We start from the raw sequence: 18,232 nt of genomic DNA on the forward strand, positions 1-18,232 counted from the left end.
TACCTGTTACTTTTTGAAGGAAGACATTCAAATATTTTGGTGACTAAATCTAATTGGTCTGTCCTGGAGAAAGTAATATTAAATGATGATGATATGTTTCCTGCTTGAATTATTAACATATACTTCCCAAACAGAAATAATTGAAACTAATCTCTAAGAAAGAACAAACAAAAGTGGAAAATGATGCAGAATCAAAAACATGAGATAACATTGCATAAATATCAAGCTATAAACTAGACTATATGTGTTTACCTGTTGCAAGAATAAATAGCATCTAAAGCTAAACTCATAAGCTCTGTATGAGATCGAATAACTGGTAGTTGGACCTGATGTAGAGATGTCATTTGGATTAGTTAACATTTTTAGAAAAAAGGGTAATACAATTTAAAAAAAGGATTATCCTAAATTTAATCCCATTAACAAATTTACTAGAATGAATGCTATTGAAAAAATCCATAATGGATTGTATCAAATTTAAGATTTTGTTAGTAACAATTTATTGTAACATTTTTAATACAAAATTAATTTATTACCTCAAAAGTTATTTTCTATATGCCAATTTAGTTCTATCACAAAGTTGAATGCAAACTATGTCATATACAAAATGTTTACTTATTAAAAAATTTATAAAAAATTATTAGCAATAATATAAAATGCTCACACTTGGCTTGGATGTTTCAAAAATCTTAACCACCAATGTTAGGTCATCACATGCTTTAGTCAAAATAAAGTCTCTTAAGAGTCGATCATATGAGCCTGATTCTTTCTTTTCACAACGCTGAAGAAAAGGCACCATCCATCTTCGCAGATTCTTAATGTACATTTCCTCAGGAGACTAAAATAGATTACAGATGTTAATTACTGGCTAGCTCTAAAATATTTGCAGAAACTTGGAGCAGCATGCTTGATGAGACTCAGAGCAAGTAAGAACTCAAAAGAAATAGAATGAAATTTAAAGCATATTTTTAAGCATTCAAAAACATTTTTAAAAAGTTCTTTTCCACAAAAGAGATAAATGATAAGAAGTTATCAGTAATTTTGGTGATCAGTTAAGGGGGATTCAAATTCCAGACCTTCAATTTCAGTTTCATAGTTTTAAAAAAAGGACTTTAAAATTGAATTTCCTTAATAAAGAACCTAATTAAGTCACAGTGATAATATTTATTTTAAGACTCATACCTTAGCCATGATAAGTTCTAGCCTGTCATAGTCTGCCATCTCCCTAAGCTGAGAAAATTCAAATGCTATATCCACTCCACATTCGTACACCAACATCTCCATGATGACTAAATCATCTAAGAGTTCAGATAAGCTCTGAAAGAAAAGCAGTTAGTTACTAACCAGTTTGTATTTTTTATTGATAAGTTGATAACTATTGTTTCAAACGTAAAAACAAATAAAAAGTAAGTTTGATGATATATAATGTTTAAAAAAAAAATTTAGAATATATTTATTCTGAATAGCTTTATAGACAAAAATGTATGAGATAAAATTATTTAAGAAAGAATTTTTTGCAATATCTTCTAAATTCCTATTGAGCTTAAATATTTTGTAAGCGTTTCTATGATCATACTTACATCTACTCCCTTTTCAATTCCTAATTTCACCAACTCAATAGCATTGTCAACAATTTTAGATCTTCTTTCAATATCACAAGCTCTTTCATGATACCATTCCTGTATTAAGTTACTTGTCAAATTTTCAATTCTGATGAAAAAAAATAATTGTTTAATATGTTGTTTTCTTTCTAACTAAATAACAAACAGATACGCACTAAGTCTTATTATTATTCGAGAAAAACTTTCAAACCTATACTTGTTGTTAAAGTCAGTATATAGAAAGGAGGCTTCATCATCACAGCCAAGGTCAACAGCTTTCCTGCAATTAATAAACACAAATTATTTGTAAAGATTTTTTAGCATGAAAGTAAATGATAGAACTTATTTATCTGACCTCATACTAACCTACACTCAAAAGCTTCTGACCAATCAGGATGTCTCCAACTATCTGTTTCCCATGGTATGACTTCTTCATCTTCACTGAAAAATCATAGCAGAAGAACTGTAGAACACATTTCACAAATAAAATCAGTGCTACTATTTTATTGCCCCAAAGTAAATTAGTGCATAAGTAATAGGTACAAGAAGAGACAAACAGACTAAAATAAAATTGATTAATCTAAGGATTTTCTGGAAAAAAACAACAACAATTACCTCAACTTTGGCAACAGACTTTTGTATTCATTTGGATCTGAAGTTTCTGGGAAATTAGACAAGATGGCTAGTCTAGACAAAGAGCAGAAAACAGACACAACAAATTAAAATTGTTAATAGAATTTACACTTATCTATAACATTATCTCAGTGGTTACCAATCATTTTTCAGTATCAACTTCACAACATTAAGAGAACTACAACTTCAATATACAACTTCAAAAAGTGAAGACTTGATTCGAGGTTGCAATTCTTGGGCTGGTAGCATTAGAACTATTTTTAATTTACATAAATGTTTTACCAAATTGCATTAGTTCTGGAACAAAAGTCAGATTATTCGCACACAATTGCATGATAAATAGAACAATAAAAACAACACAAGATACAGAAATTTTACAAAGAGAATTAGATGAATTACAGAAATGGGAATCAAATTGGAGCATGTCTTTACACCCAGAAAAATGTCAGTTATTAAGAGTAATAAAAAAACTAAAACAAATTAATTCCACTTATCTTATTCAAAATACCTAGGTGTTATAATAAATGAAAAACTGTCATGGAATCCCCATATTGATGAAACTATCAAAAAATCAAACAAAACATTAGGGTTTATTAAAAGAAATTTCTATAAATAAAATAAGAACATAAAAACTAAAATGTTATTTAACCTTGGTTAGGCCAATAATAGAATATGCATTCTCTGTTTGGGACCCCTCAACTCAAGAAAACATTAAGAAGCTGGAACAGACACAAATAGAGCAGTAGGATTCATAACAAACAAATATTTACATTTGACTAGAGTAACACCTTTAGTAAAATCACTAAATTTAGAAAGCCTTCAGGATAGAAGACTTCAAAGTAAAGTAGCAATTATACATAAAACACTGAACGATAATCTTCAAATACAAAATTTAATAAAATACACAGAAAGACACAAAGATAAAGGAACATTCCTCGTTCCATATGCTAGGACAAATTTGTACAAATGCTCTTTCTTCCATAGCGCTATTGAGCATGGAATGGGTTGCCTGAGCAAGCCAGGAAAACCAAAGACTTGGCAGAATTTAGGTCATTGATTAATATGCATGACTAAATGCATGACGCGTAGGACATAATCATCTTCTTTTTTGAAGTAACGTCTGTATCATATAAGATAAGGTATACAATGGCTTTTGTATTAGGCTACAGAAAAAGTGAAGACTTGATTTGAGGTTGCAATTCTTGGGCTGGTAGCATTAGAACTTGAAATGTGTGAGATGTAAAAAAATAACTTGTAAAAAGGTCTACCTGTGTGGGGCCAGTTCATCGCTGTGATAAATAAATAGTATCTCCACTGCTGCCCAATCATTTTTCTGAAATGTTAAAAACAAAATTCCTGCATTTTACAAATATTCTTATCTTAGAAAGTGTTGCTATTAAAATTATTAACCTGATCTGGTGCTAAAGTTACCTGAGCATACTCTGTAGTGAGTTCAAAGATATTACGAGCACGAAAATGGGTATAGAACTCAGCATTGTATCTCTCAACAGCAGCAAGGGTGCCACCTAATATCAACTGACAAGTTTATACAAATTAATGAATTTCAAGCAAATACATACATACAACAGACTTTTTCAACAACATAAGAATTTTTTTGAAACATGTTTAAATATAGTGAGTACAAACCTCATATGTTTTTAATCTGTCTAGGTAGGTTAGAAACTTGAGTCTTGCCCTGCACATTTCTTTCTGTTCCAAATTTAAGCTTAAAAAAAATGAAATTAAAATGCTAATATTAACAATTACTTGTTGATAACCAATGCTAAATAAAATAGTTTTTATAAATAATTTCTACCCACTGTTACTACATGCTTATTCACATTTCAGTAATAAAACAGAACAGCTTTGTATTTTATCATAAGTTAATAATTTACTTCTGAAAATTGATTTCATCGAGATATGACTTTCGTATCTCAGCACGCTTTTCTTCCTTCAGTTGCTGAGAATCCGGATCAAAAGGGTCATAAACCTCATCATACAAGCCTTCATCTGGATCACACAATATGAACCTGTTAGTAAATTAAAAATAATGTAATCTTATTATTATAACCACATACAGCCATAGAGATTTGTTGGAAATATCAGACATTGAAAATAACCTTTAATAAATCAAATCTATTATTGGCATGATCTCATTCACATGTACACATGTACACAATCAATGCATAAAACATATAAAATATACTTTTACTAGATAGGAACCATGTTAAAAAAAAAACAAAGCCAAAACTACAGTCTTGTTTTGAATGTTTCAGATGTTCCTTCAGAGTTGAAGATTATTACATCCTATCCCAAACCTCCTGCAGGACAGAGAGGGATGGGTTTGAACCCAGGACCATCGAGTCAACAATCCAGAGAACATACCAGACGACAAGTAGCTGGTTTTTTTTTTTTACCTTAGCTTAAACTACTAAAACAAATGTACACTCCTCTATCAATGTCATATATCTAAATCTATAAATACAAAGAATGATTTACTATTTGTAATTTTGGTTAAACTGGTACAAGTTAAAAATATTTTGTGTAAAAGAGCTACTTTTTGATAATAACTGTAAATTACTCAAATACACACCTGCCTACCAAAAAAAGTCCAAATGCGTAACGCTGATGGTCAAAATGCGTATTTTGGCACCAGAATGCGTAACAATTATGCGATCCACTATTTTGTCATATATATATATATATATATATATATATATATAATATTAGATCTAGATGTCATGATTAGATCTACAATCTAAATCTAGATCAATAGAATATAATCTACTCTAGATCTGGGTTCAAGAGTGTTACCGATGCCGTGGATCCGCTACAAATGTAGGTCTACTCCAAACTTTCGTAGGCCTACCTTCATCCTTGATCTATTCTATACCAAGACTAAGAATCTAGTCTAGATCTAGACTAGATCATGATGGTAGTAGATGTTATCGATCTAGATCTAGTCAATCTAAATCATGCTACAACTAAATTGGATCCAGAGTGTAGAGTAATGTAGAGAATCATGACATTTAACGTAATGACAAGCTAGACTCTAACTAGATCTATTCCTGTATAACAAGTTATCTAGATTCTAGATCTAGAATCCAGATCTAGATTAGATATCTACAATGTCACTCAATGTGTTTTGAATCGATAGCACTTCGATATTTTTTTCTATACAAATGAATACGGGAATCAGGGATTCAACATAATTAATTTCTACTAATGAACTTACAAAAAAAAAAAAAGTCACGTTGGTGTATCAGTATCAGCTAACTGACGGTACCAACCTGGTACCAACCCGCCACTCCCTCACTCTCGCGTTCTTCATTTCTTGACTAAATCTAATTGCTTTTAAGAACCAATCAACGTATAGATCTGGACACAATGTGTTCCCCCACCTTTTCTGTCCCCCCCCCCCCCCCCCCAAACAGGACGGCTTAGCGTGACCTCCGTGACCGCTCGTAAGCTAGTCAAGAGAGGGGGGGGAAAAAGGATACGAAATGCGTAACGCGACGGGTTAAATGCGTATTCGCATACTGACGGTCATTTTTGGGAGATTTTGCGTAACGAATACGCATTTTGCGTAACGGTAGGCAGGTCTGCAAATATGTTGAAATGATCACACAAAGCATTCATTATAATCACACTGCGTCCATACATTGCCAACTTATAATCATCATATTGCCGACTTATAAGAATTGTTTTGTAAACACTATAATAATAAAAAATTAGAATAATGAAAAGTTTATAAACAAATGTTCACAATATCAGAACCTTTGATAACTGTCCCTAACTATATGTGCAAAAAAAAACAACAAAAATACAAACACATACCTGCCACCATCCTCCCCTTTCCCTACAGCAACAAGGGCAGGTAAATCTGTTCCATGCAATCCATATTCCAACAGCTCCCTCATGGCATCAATGTTCTCAGGGACACGCTCCATACACTCATGTAAAACCCAGGATCTTTTGCTGATCTTAGACTGATGACAAAGTAGTATGAGAAGAAGACTCATTGAACTAAAATTGTAAAATGATAGAAATTCCTATTTTTAAGTTATTACCAAATAATCTTCAATGGAAGCTCGAGTGACGGCTGACTTTCTCCACTGTTTCTGATACACCAGATCACTGTCCAACATGTAGGCCTGGGCAAGACTCAAGGCTTCACCATATTCTTCAGCTTCAATCTGAAGATGAAAATATTGCAATATGAAGACTAGCAATCAGGGATCAGCAGAACATGAATGACAAACCTGCTGCAACAGCATCTAAACTATGCTATTTTAAATTTACGAAGTAAAAATTGGCTCCATGTTTTAAAAAAAAATAAAGATAAAGCCAAGGCAGACACAGGGCCGGCCTTAGGCCACTGCTGCCTATGCGATCGCAGTGGGCCCCGCGCTTTCATAGGCCCCGCACTAATTCTAAGTGTACATTATTAAATTAAACCATTATAACGTATATAAAATAACAGGGTTTTCGCGACCTCCTGATTTTCCAGGGCCTTCAGGAAATCTCATGAAAAGGCAAAATATATGATAAAGTCCTGAACTTTTTTTGAATTTATTCAAATCTCCTAAAGAATAGACGAAATTGACATTTTGGGGTGCCAATAAATAAAAAGTGGCATTGCGAGCTTTCATTTGATAAAAATTTATTGCAAAGACGAAAGTAGGCCTATTTTCTAATTAAAAAAAAAATAATTTTGACATTATGCTTATCCCTACCCAGACTAGGCCCTGCGCGATCTGTTTCGCATAGGGCCCCGCAAATGCTAGGGCAGGCCCTGTTGCGATCCCTCCCCTACACACATGCAGCAATAGAAGAATAGACAATAACAATCCATATTTTCGATGGCCTTAGGCGACCCCTTTCAAATCGTCAATCAACCCCCAAGGGGGTCGCCACCCACAGGTTGAGAACCCTGTGCTAAATTATTTTACAAAGAAAAACATAATTTTTTGTTTGTTTGTTTTATATGTTTTTTTCAGTCACATATCACAAACAATAAATACTTTGTCCAGAAACTGGAAAAAAAAATTGGTATGCAGCATGCAGTCCTTCCACACTTTGGCAATGTTAAACATGATGCAATACTTTTAAATAAGCAATTCAACATTTGGTTATCACCATAACAGCCAGGGCATTCTTCTAGCCGTATAATTATATTTTTAGACCAAAAATATGCACATACAACATCACTCAAATATGAACACATATTTCTAGTTTTATAAAGATAATGAATTGTAATCATTTATTCGCAGTAAATCCGTGATTTCCAAATAATTAAATATACACTGAATTTGTAAGTCCTAATTGTGAAGAAAGAGATAGATGCACTTTTAAATTTAAAAAAAAAAAAAAATTCAAATGTAAAAATATATATAGATATACATGAATGACCTGGGTTCAAAACTTTGTTTTCATGCAGACGTATTTGTTGAAAGGCTCGTTAATTTTTTTTATTCATTTAATTATGTTTTTTAAAACTCAAAACTAAGATAAATTAAGATACAATGGTCATGAACAATAAAGTGTTTAACCTGAAATATTAAAAAAAAAAAACAACATAGGCCTACTCTTAGCCCAGGGCCGGTCTTAGGCCACTGCAACCTATGCGGCCGCAGTGGACCCCACACTTTCATAGGCCCCGTGCCAATTCTAGGTGTAAATTATAAAACTAACCATTTTAACTTATTGTTGAAGGGTTCCTGGAATTCTCCTGAAATTGTAAAATATACAAAAATCTCCTGAAACTATTAAAATCTTCTGAAAACTGATGCAAATCTCCATAAAAACAGATAAAACAACGCCAATCCTACTCGCGATAAAAAAAAAAAACACGGCATATTCAGCTTTCATTTAATAAAAAATGTAATAATAAGGCGAATTTTAACCAAAACAAGAAGTTCAAATACTTAATTTACTTTAATAGTCACTGGCATCTATCTCGACATCTTAAAAAAAAAGCAATATTTTGCTATTCGATAGTAAATCTAAAAGGAAGAATGTTTATCGGCTTTTTGTTGGAAAATCTACTATCTACTGTAGATGGCTCGTAAAGTTAATTTGACAGTGATTTTGTACTTAGTAAAGGATTAATAAAATGTAGACGAATTTATTTTCTAATACAAAGTCTTAATTTTCACATATTATCCTTATCACAACCCAGAATTTTCCCTGCGCAATCCGTTTCGCATAAAGCCCCGCAATCTGTAGGACCGGCCCTGGGCAGACATTTTACCTTTTTAGTAAATAACTCTTCAGGTGTTGTGGATTTCAAAGAAACAATTCTGTAGACTTTAGTGACAAGTCTGTTTGGAATGAAATTAAATCATTTTAGTTCATTGGGCCTAATGATTAACTAAGGCTGTTATACTTTTGGACACAAAATTATAATACAACATATTGAAACTCAAACTATAAAAGATTCTTTGATGTCTCAGACATATTAGTATATTGGTGAAGAGGAAAATAAAACTTTAAAGTTTTAGACTAATAGATGTGGTCTTAAAAGAACACCAAGGTCAATAAAATAGATATTTGTTTAAATAGCTTATGAAATAAAAAGAAAGCAGATATATAAGATTGTTAAAGTAAAACAGAACTTATAAATTAATACATAAAACTAGGGATATATTTTTAATGCACCTTTTTTATGATAATAAAATCTTTATAGTATTGTTTATATACAGATCATTGGTTCAAGGTGATTGGAATATATTATTTACAAATTGATCAGGGTTTTATATAGGTATTCAAAGATAACGTTAACCCAATTGAATCATTTATTAAGATGCTAACCTAGGTTTTTTCTTTGGAGGCTGAAAACGTTCACTATCTGTGAGGTAATATAACACTTGTTTAGAGACACGTGTTGACCTGGCCATCAGAGATGGATCTTCTTCATCACTGTCATCCTCATCCTCATCTCCATTATCGACAGAAGGCATAAGGATGCGCTTCTTAGGAAAATGTATTTCACACTAAAATGAAAATATTATTTCTATTTATAAATCATAAAACAAAATAATTAATTATTGGCATATTATAAATCATCAAGCAAGAAAAAAACAAAAGGTTTTAATGTGCATGTAAAAGAACGCAGCACAGAAACTTTTTTCCAAATAACCTCTCCCCCCCATATGTCTATCAAAAACAATTGGACTATAATGCATTAAGCATGCTATAAGCATGAAATATATGCTATACAAAATACATTTTAAAAAATCACGTTAAATTTGACTGACCTCTAGACCAAGAAATCCACCATTATGCGCCTGAGTCAACTGTGGTGATGGTTCAAACCACTCCAAAGAAGTTCCAAGCAAGTTATGGAGATCTGATGAGGACACTACACTTACTGCTCCAGTACATCGAGCCAAAATCAAAAGCTGGAAGACAATAAAGAAACAAATTGACTTACAATAAAGGCTATGACATTAGGTTGCAAATGATTTCAAGAGTATTAAATGTACTTACATCCTCTGACCAAAAATTCACATCAATCAACTGCTTATGTGGGACCAAATCTGAAACATAGAAACATTCAAATGTACGTGAAATTATCTGACTTTCAAAAAAAATAATTTTGTTCACTTAACATTAAATAATATTTTAACCTTTTATTCTTTTCTTTTTTGTTGGATTCTCAAGTAATTCAGGATTCAGCTCATCCCATCCAGGCTACATGGAAGAAAAAAAAATTAAGGTGAATGAAATACAAATCAAAACCTGTCATAATCAAATGTGTATTTGGACAACAGAGCAGAATTAAACAACAAGGTCAAAAGAAAAAATATAGAGGCTAGAATAAATTTCAAGTTAAAACCCTGATCAGTTCAAGATGTCAGACTGACCAGCATGAAAGAACTTTCTAAGAATGGGTAGTAAGTCAATGTGGCTCATGGAAAAGTCTATTTAAAATTGTATAGAAGAAAGACAAGGGCATGTATCAGGGTATCTTTACAGTCACTTAATGCTCTGTGCATGCCAGTTAATAGTAATCATAGATGGCTATGTCAATATATTTAACAATTTTAGCAGATAGAAAGATGTAAAACTATATGTTCCTATTACATCTAATTCTACATACAAACATTTGGTCAAGGAAAATTACACACATCATTGATAGTCAATAATTTTAATTACACATCTTCAAGTCTTCAACAAGACATCATTTTGACAAGGTCAATATAAAACCTTACTTCAACATTAATATGTCAGCTTTGATAGACAAGATCTACTCATTTACACATTGATTAAGCCAGTAAACATTATCTACTACAAGTTTTCAGGTCGAATTTCTAATTTCAAATAACATGTTCATTTGAAAACTTCGATTTATCATTTACACTTACAGAAAAGAATTTATTGTCAAGAGTCACATTAATAAAGTGCTTATATTATATACTTGCATTATAAGCTTTTTTTATACATTGATTTACATAACCAGCTAATGCATAAAAACACACCCCAAATATTTATATTTAAATAAAAGTAGCAAAATGTTTGGGCAAAACCAACCATAATGACTAACAAACATCAAAGAAAAAAAAATTAAAGGCTATCTTTTTAAAAAGAAACAAAAAAGCATCTTTTACCTGGCTTTCTAAGTCAAACTCATTTCTCAGACGTAAAGATGGTGCTTCCCATTCAGACAACTTCCCAGAGAAATGGATAGCTACAAGCAATGATGTAGCAGGTGATAAACACAAATGAAAAATACCATCCTGAAATGGAAAAAAATACAATTATTTAGAAATTCACATCCCTATTTGTAAATTCCTTACATGACTCTATTATGTACTGATCATGGGTAAAAAAAATTTACCACTTGAAGGTTGTTCCATGAATAAGGTACTTTCAATTTAGACAAGAAGGAAACTTTCATTTTGGCCTGAAATAAAGAATCAATAAATGTAGTAAGTCTTTTTCTTAAGTAGACAAAACTTTTTATTTTTTTATTTTAATGAGTTAATAAACAGCCATAATATATGATTGATCATTTCTTCTAAATAACATATCTAGAATGTTATATTCTTTAAGAAAAGTATTCTATGTTTACATTTCATGAAATAACAGTTGAATGAAAGCACGTTGAAGAAAAATTATGGCTAAAACAAATTTTATTGTTTAAATTCAAACACAATGACACACATTGGAATGATTTTTTTAAACTCTCAATAGTAACTAAATATTTTCATATTAGCCAACTCATACCTTAAGTTTATCTTCCTCGTAATCAGTAACTAGCTTACAATAAGGTGCATCAGACAGTAACCTCCAAGCTGAGATGCCCTCTTGCCTGGCTTTGGAGGAGCTAAGAGAAGCATCAACTAGCCCAGTGCCACCAACAAACAGAATCTTGTGCTTGACATCGAAGGACACAGAGCTAATACCTCTAGGGTACTCAGAGGCAAAAACAAAAGTGTACCTGAGTTTGAAACCATTGTCTCTATCCACCAAGTAACTGGACATACAACCATGATAATTTATCACTAGTAGCTCAGAGGTCCTGAAACCAAATCCAGCCATCAATTATCACTTTTGTTTTTATTTGGGATATAAATTCTAAAAGAGAATACAAGAATTAAATGGGGTGGGATATATAGAAAGCCTATTAATATTTTAACTATTTAAATAATATTTTTTTCCTTCAGTAAAAAATGTTTCAATGACTTTATCACCACTGCATTGTGAGCCAAATATGTTAAAAACAATACACGAAAAGCTGATTATGAAAAAAAATTACAATAACTAAAGGTTTTCACTAATCTCAAATTTAAACATAAGTCCCTTTTTAGTTAAAAAAAAAAAAAAATATTACCAAAGTTTATCAACAGGTTTATAATCAGTAAAAATGAGAGCAGCCACAGCATCACTTAAATCTAGTGAACCTAATCCATCCTCTTGAACCTATAACATGAACAGACAAAGAAAGATGATGACATGTATGCTTGTAGCTAATGCCTATTTTACACAAAGCTAAAAGAACCAAAAAAACATTTCTTATTAGGCTAGAAACAACCTATAAGTTCAAAATTTTTATTGCAAATAATATTTTTATGAACCTGGGTTGCACATTATTTAATAGGTGTGCTCCATTTAGAACATAAATAAAACACTACTGTTAAAAGAGAATTAATGACTTCCACCTCAATTTTTGTTTCTCTGGTGAGAGAAATGGAGACAATAGTGTAAAGGTAACTCTTCTGAGCCTTACTGGTTGCCTGTAAGAAGTTTGCTTACAGTAGAAAGAATGAGGAAGTGTGTGGTGCTGTGTTTTTTTTTTGAAGATGTGGTTATCTGTTCCTGAGACCTGTAAGATAGCAAATAACATTGGTGCATAGAAGAAACAACCAATATACCCTAGAGGCTAAGAAGGTATCAAGTACACAGCCAGGATAATGATGAAATGTGTGTGAAAGAGCCCTGCAAATATATGCCTTTGTGCTCCTCCCAGTAGTTAAAAGAGTGAATGTCATGTTTGCTGTGATTCTTAATAGACCCAATTCGTCTGGTTGTGCTTAGGCCAGGCTGAGGCTATTTGTTCTTTGAGTTGTGCCCAATATTGTTATCTCATTTAGAAACTGTTTGTATTCATTTTGCAATATCTTTTTGTAGAGTCACTAATACAGGGCCATTGGTCTTTGTACATTTAAATGGAGCTAACTGTGGGCTTTTTTTTACTTTTTAACTGTGGGCTTTCATTTACCATTTTCACACTTACTAAGTGGGGCTGGATCCCTATATGACTGTTGGTCCAGTGAGGGATGTGCTTATCATGTAGCACTTCTGTCACATAACCACAATGGGCAGAATACTTAGTTTTTACTGTTTTAACCAATTAGTATTTACCAATATTGTATGTAATTAAATTAAGCACTGGTTAGTACTTCATGGATGTATGCTCATTGTCAGAATCATCTCATCGTACATATTGAATGCTACCCTTATTCCATTCTTAATGTTTGAGCGAATGGTTGAGAAGATATGTCAGGAACATGCATGACTGATGTCAATTATAAATAAGTAGAACCTGATAGGCATTCAAGATGGATACACATGTGTGACCTAAAAAAAGCATGTGACCTGACAACTGTAGTACTTATTAACCTCATCTCATCATTTTAAATCTATACAACTGTAAATAAACATTCTTCTTCCACTTAATTTCCTTTGGACCAAAGTTTAAGTGCATTGTCATATATCTTTAAAAAAAAACATAGGATATGCTTAAGTAATCTAACAAAGTCAAATTTTGCTCTTACTAACCCCTGGAATAGTAAAAAGAAGAGAGCCAACAATATCAAATACATCCACAGCACCACAACTTCGTGAGCAAGCAACCATGGTCTCATCATCGCTCCATACTATACAGCGCCATTGTGGGTAAGGATCCAGAGGAAATGCATTCCTACCACAAGGTGTCTCCAAGTTATCTCGATGTGATCTGCATTAAAAAAAAACAACAAAGTCATTGAGTCAGTAAAGAAAGCTACCAAAAAAGAACACTATAAAAGCATTAGAAACATAATTTCCATGACAAATGTTAGATATTATCTTTCATTTTTGTTCATGTTAAAATATCATCTTATTTCAAGTTACCTTATTTCAATCCCATTTTCTTGAGCCACTGCCACATAGGTGCCTGAGCTAAATAGAAATAAATAAAAAAAAAAAAGAATATTGTAATAGATATTTCTTTATAACATTTTCTTTATAAAGAAAAACCTTTAAGTATTTATGGAAAAATTATTTTTGCAAAGTGTTTCAGCTTTAAAATATTATTCTTAAATCAATAAAATGTTTCTCTAAAATGAAACAGTTATTTACTTGCTGACTGCTATTTTCCAATTATTCTGACTGCTTTTGAGTTTGACCAACTGTTCAGGTAATAAGCATGGTGTTGGCATCCTTTTCAAGAAAAATAAAGTTGAATCATTTTAGTTACAAAAAGAAATATTTAACATTTAGAGCTGTTCAAGAAAACAAAGAAAAAAATATAATTAAATAATAGATAAATTATTATTTATAACAAAAAGATCCAAATTATCAGTGTTTTAAAGGCCACATAATTTTGTTTAAAAAACTCACTGCATTGGAACACCAGCACTTCTTAAAAATGTCCATGTTGAGCCTGAAAAAAAAAAAGATATGGTCAACATTTGCAAAAAAAAAAAACATTTTTAAAATACTTGGCCTATATGATTCTAATAGGATGGTAAATTTGATCTTAATTAGCTGTTCTGATAACCTAAAGGGTTTAGTCCAAAGAAGTCTAGAGTGAAAAATTGTGATCATACTTTGCTTAGCCCATAGAATTCTAGTGAAACATTCAAATAAAAGTTTGCTTGGCCCATAAAATTCTAGATAAACATTCAAATAAAATGTTGCTAAGCCTATAGAATTCTAATGAAACATTTAAATACAAGTTTACTTAGCCCATAGAAGTCTAGAGTGAAAAATTGTGATCAAACTTTGTTTAGCCCATAGAAGTCTAGTGAAACATTCAAACTTTTCACATAAACTAACACTATTTAAATAATATCAATGAAAATGAAAATTCAATAATTTTGAGAAATAAATAATTTCTGAAACTGAAATTATACTTACGCCTTACTAGTGAAGAGACTCTTCCTATCAGTGAAGTGTTAACTTTTTCTCTGTTGCTACGAACCTTAAGACAAAAAAAAAAATCAAAATTATTTTTATATCTGGAAGATATATAAAAAGAGAACAAATATATTCAAGCACACATAAAAGTAATTTTAACATTTATTTTAATAGTAAAAAATCTGAATTTTTTTTTAATGCTGTAGAGTGTAAAGTGGCATCTGAGCATTTTGAGGAAGCAATTCTGTCATATTCTCCTTCTTTAAACTAAAACTAAAAATGAATAGCCTTTGACTTGGAGTCATCACACAAATGGGATTTACTATTCATAATGACAATCATCAAAGATTTGTATTTGTTGTGTAGTCTTGTTATCTTAACCCCATAATTGAGCACAAGCACCATAGTTGAAATCATTCTGGGAGCTTTAAAAGGTTCCTATGTAGAACTTATGTCTCAATGAAAACTACAACAGATACCTGATAGAAAGGGATTTCTTTTCTGGAGATAAAGAGACATATTCTGAACATTCTTTGAAGACAGCCAAAAGCATTGCTACCTTTAGCAAGACATATCTTCTCTTGATAATGATGTGTCAAAATAGGTAAGAAATATGTATGTCTCTTCTTTTATGTAAAAATATGTATTTAAAAATTACTATGTCAAGCCAATGCAGCATTACACAATACTTGTTAAAATATAACTATCTAATGACCAGTGGCTGGAATTTGTAAATAGTAAACCAAACAATGCAGCAGTGTCAGCAATAGTAGGCCTATTTACAGAAAAGTGAAAAGTCTGTTCAGTGTGGGGAAGTACACCACAATCCAGCAGTTGCTATAGGTTCAAAATATTTTTATTAGAGCACTATTTGATATAGATACATTATTATTATTCAATTACTGTTTCATCTGGTTAGGCATTACAGCTAAGTAACCAACAAAAAATGTTATGCTTCATTCAGTTTATAAATGATGGGGTTAGGGTAGATCTAGACTAGACTCAAGACTAGTATTAATACTTTTAGAGTAACTTACATTACGGACCCCCCCCCCCCCCCCCCCTGCAGTTTTCAGTACATCTTGAACACCCTTTCGTATTTAAAAAAAATACGCCTTTATTTTGATGATTATGGTCTAGTAGGAAATTTCAAAACTCAACCCAACTGCAGCCATAAGGTTAACACAAAACTTTACTATTGAGGGGAAAGGGCTAATTATTGATCGACCAAGTGCCAACGGTTAAGGCATGAATTAGGTCACAAACACTGAGCGAACATTTTTTAGGGGTCAAAAACATCAAATTATATCATATTAGATCTATATGATAAAATTGATATGAATACTTTGAAAACATCAGGGCTCAACAAAATAAGCTAAGAAACTTATGAACTACCTAAAGCTGCCAGAAAAGGGATTGATAGCAAGTTATAAGGTTGCTCGGTTATTAGCAAAACGCAAGAAAGCACACACAGAGGCTGAATCAGTCATTGCACCGAAAAAGTTAAAAAAGTTCCTTTGTGAAATGATACTACCTCAGGCAGAATTGACTTATTGTCAGATTTACAAGATCAAATCTGCAAACACTTTGACGTGACTGATGATGAAGTGTCTCTGCTGTGGTCTCTTCAAGTTGATAAATCCACTGATGTTAGCGGCGAAGCCCAGCTGCTAGTTTTTATTTGGTTCATAAATGATGAAAAATGTGTCAACGAATTCTTATTTTGCAAAGATTTACCAACTACGACCAAAGGTGAAGATATTTTCAAAGTGGTGAACGAAAACATTTTGCTCTTCAAATTACAGTGGAAAAATTGTGTCAGTGTTTGCACCAATGGCTGTCCTTCCATGCAGGGAAATAGAAAGGGATTGTGCGTCAAAAAAATCCAAATGTATTAGTTAATCACTTAAGCTCTTGCCTTCAAATCTTTGGCGAAAGATTTGATGTCTGTTCTGGATCAAGTGATTGAAGTTGTAAACTTCATCAAATCTCAGCCGCTTGCATCCTGACTTTTCTCTCAGCTCTGTGAAGCAATGGATTCGGACTAGAAATGCCTCCTGTATCAAGCCTATAATACAGGCGAGTTCTGTATGGGGACTTTGACTTTAGAGACTTTATTTTCTAATCGCCATGTACATTGACATTTAGAACTAAAAGAACACAAAAGCAACTTTTCAAATTGGGAGTCTTTACCCTATCCAAAATAAGTAAATATATTTCCTTAACAAATTATTCAAACGAGCGAGGCTCTGTCACCTGGTACTAGAGAATTAATAGAAAAGTATTATTATTATTAATCATCTTTTTTTTTAAGTAACATTTGTATTATATATAAGGTAATATATTAATTATTATAGATCTAGATTAAAAAAATAGATTTGATCTAGACTCTAACCTATCTAATACTATCTATTTGATATTATTGACACTATTGTCATTGAATTGATGTGAGCATTTAAAGCAAAAATAGATCTAATTTGTATCTGTATATGTTTAATATTAATATATTTCTATGCTGGAACGTTCAGATGACTAGAAGACCAATATTATGCATATATTATTTTTTTTTATGATATATCATAGTGACTCATATCATATGAGATGAACTGCACAGTGCCCAGTGAGGCCAGTACCTATGGTTTCCAAATCAAGGAGTCTGAGGGATCTCTCTGTATATGATCTAGTTTTATTTCTATTAGTCTATACTCCATTACTATAGTACCTATAGACAATAATACTACTATAGTTACTTATAAATATAACTTATATACTGAGTTATAGTAAGTAATATAGTATAAAAACTATAATATAGAATGTTTGTAAAATGTTTGTTTGTTATAGTAAGTAATATTATTTAATTTTTTTAATATAGTATAAAAACTATAATATAGAATATAGTCACACTATACTACACACTATAGTGTCACTATATAGTACTATAGATAATAGAGTATGTATAGTATAGTGTATATAATATATGAATATAGTTATAATAGTTTAATAGTATTATTAATTTTAAATTTATAATTATAGTTATAGTATAGTAAAAAAATAATAAAATAGTACTATAACTTATAAGGGTGTTTTGGGTGCCAGAGTCTTGTACGGGCCTCATGGTAAATAATATAATATAATATTCAACATAAACCACACACAGATTTCCTTACAAATAATTCGTTTTCGTATTTCCATTCACATAACACTGATAAATCGTAAAGTATGTTTTCACTACTTTTGCTTTCCACGTCGGCCATGTCTATAATAATATCAAAATCTCTACTACATCTGTTGTTTATTATCTTAAATCTAAATATATTCTGATATTTAGTTTAGATTACATTCAGTTATACTAAGATTAGCTAAATTTTATTTTA

General features: G+C 31.6%; 1 protein-coding gene across 1 annotated transcript in view; it reads right to left on the reverse strand.

Moving 5' to 3' along the window:
• The window catches only part of LOC106074902 (NBAS subunit of NRZ tethering complex-like), a 33,718-nt gene extending 15,506 nt beyond the window's left edge, over nt 1-18,212 (reverse strand). The window contains exons 1-29 of the mRNA XM_013235795.2: nt 18,026-18,212; nt 14,859-14,922; nt 14,340-14,382; nt 14,079-14,159; nt 13,851-13,898; nt 13,518-13,695; nt 12,070-12,158; nt 11,463-11,757; nt 11,074-11,139; nt 10,844-10,972; nt 9,863-9,926; nt 9,723-9,772; nt 9,491-9,634; nt 9,045-9,226; nt 8,485-8,554; nt 6,302-6,427; nt 6,069-6,220; nt 4,127-4,261; nt 3,879-3,957; nt 3,663-3,767; nt 3,500-3,564; nt 2,214-2,285; nt 1,965-2,039; nt 1,810-1,878; nt 1,578-1,707; nt 1,180-1,314; nt 662-835; nt 253-326; nt 4-63 (exon numbers count right to left, since the gene is read on the reverse strand). Coding sequence (XP_013091249.2) covers nt 4-63; nt 253-326; nt 662-835; nt 1,180-1,314; nt 1,578-1,707; nt 1,810-1,878; nt 1,965-2,039; nt 2,214-2,285; nt 3,500-3,564; nt 3,663-3,767; nt 3,879-3,957; nt 4,127-4,261; nt 6,069-6,220; nt 6,302-6,427; nt 8,485-8,554; nt 9,045-9,226; nt 9,491-9,634; nt 9,723-9,772; nt 9,863-9,926; nt 10,844-10,972; nt 11,074-11,139; nt 11,463-11,757; nt 12,070-12,158; nt 13,518-13,695; nt 13,851-13,898; nt 14,079-14,159; nt 14,340-14,382; nt 14,859-14,922; nt 18,026-18,112 — 3,041 coding nt within the window. The 5' untranslated portion in view covers nt 18,113-18,212. The remainder of the gene's footprint in view (nt 1-3; nt 64-252; nt 327-661; nt 836-1,179; nt 1,315-1,577; nt 1,708-1,809; nt 1,879-1,964; nt 2,040-2,213; nt 2,286-3,499; nt 3,565-3,662; nt 3,768-3,878; nt 3,958-4,126; nt 4,262-6,068; nt 6,221-6,301; nt 6,428-8,484; nt 8,555-9,044; nt 9,227-9,490; nt 9,635-9,722; nt 9,773-9,862; nt 9,927-10,843; nt 10,973-11,073; nt 11,140-11,462; nt 11,758-12,069; nt 12,159-13,517; nt 13,696-13,850; nt 13,899-14,078; nt 14,160-14,339; nt 14,383-14,858; nt 14,923-18,025) is intronic.
• Nucleotides 18,213-18,232: the final 20 nt, after the last annotated feature.

The sequence above is a fragment of the Biomphalaria glabrata genome, chromosome 1, assembly GCF_947242115.1.
Source record: "Biomphalaria glabrata chromosome 1, xgBioGlab47.1, whole genome shotgun sequence".
NCBI classification, from domain to species: domain Eukaryota; kingdom Metazoa; phylum Mollusca; class Gastropoda; family Planorbidae; genus Biomphalaria; species Biomphalaria glabrata.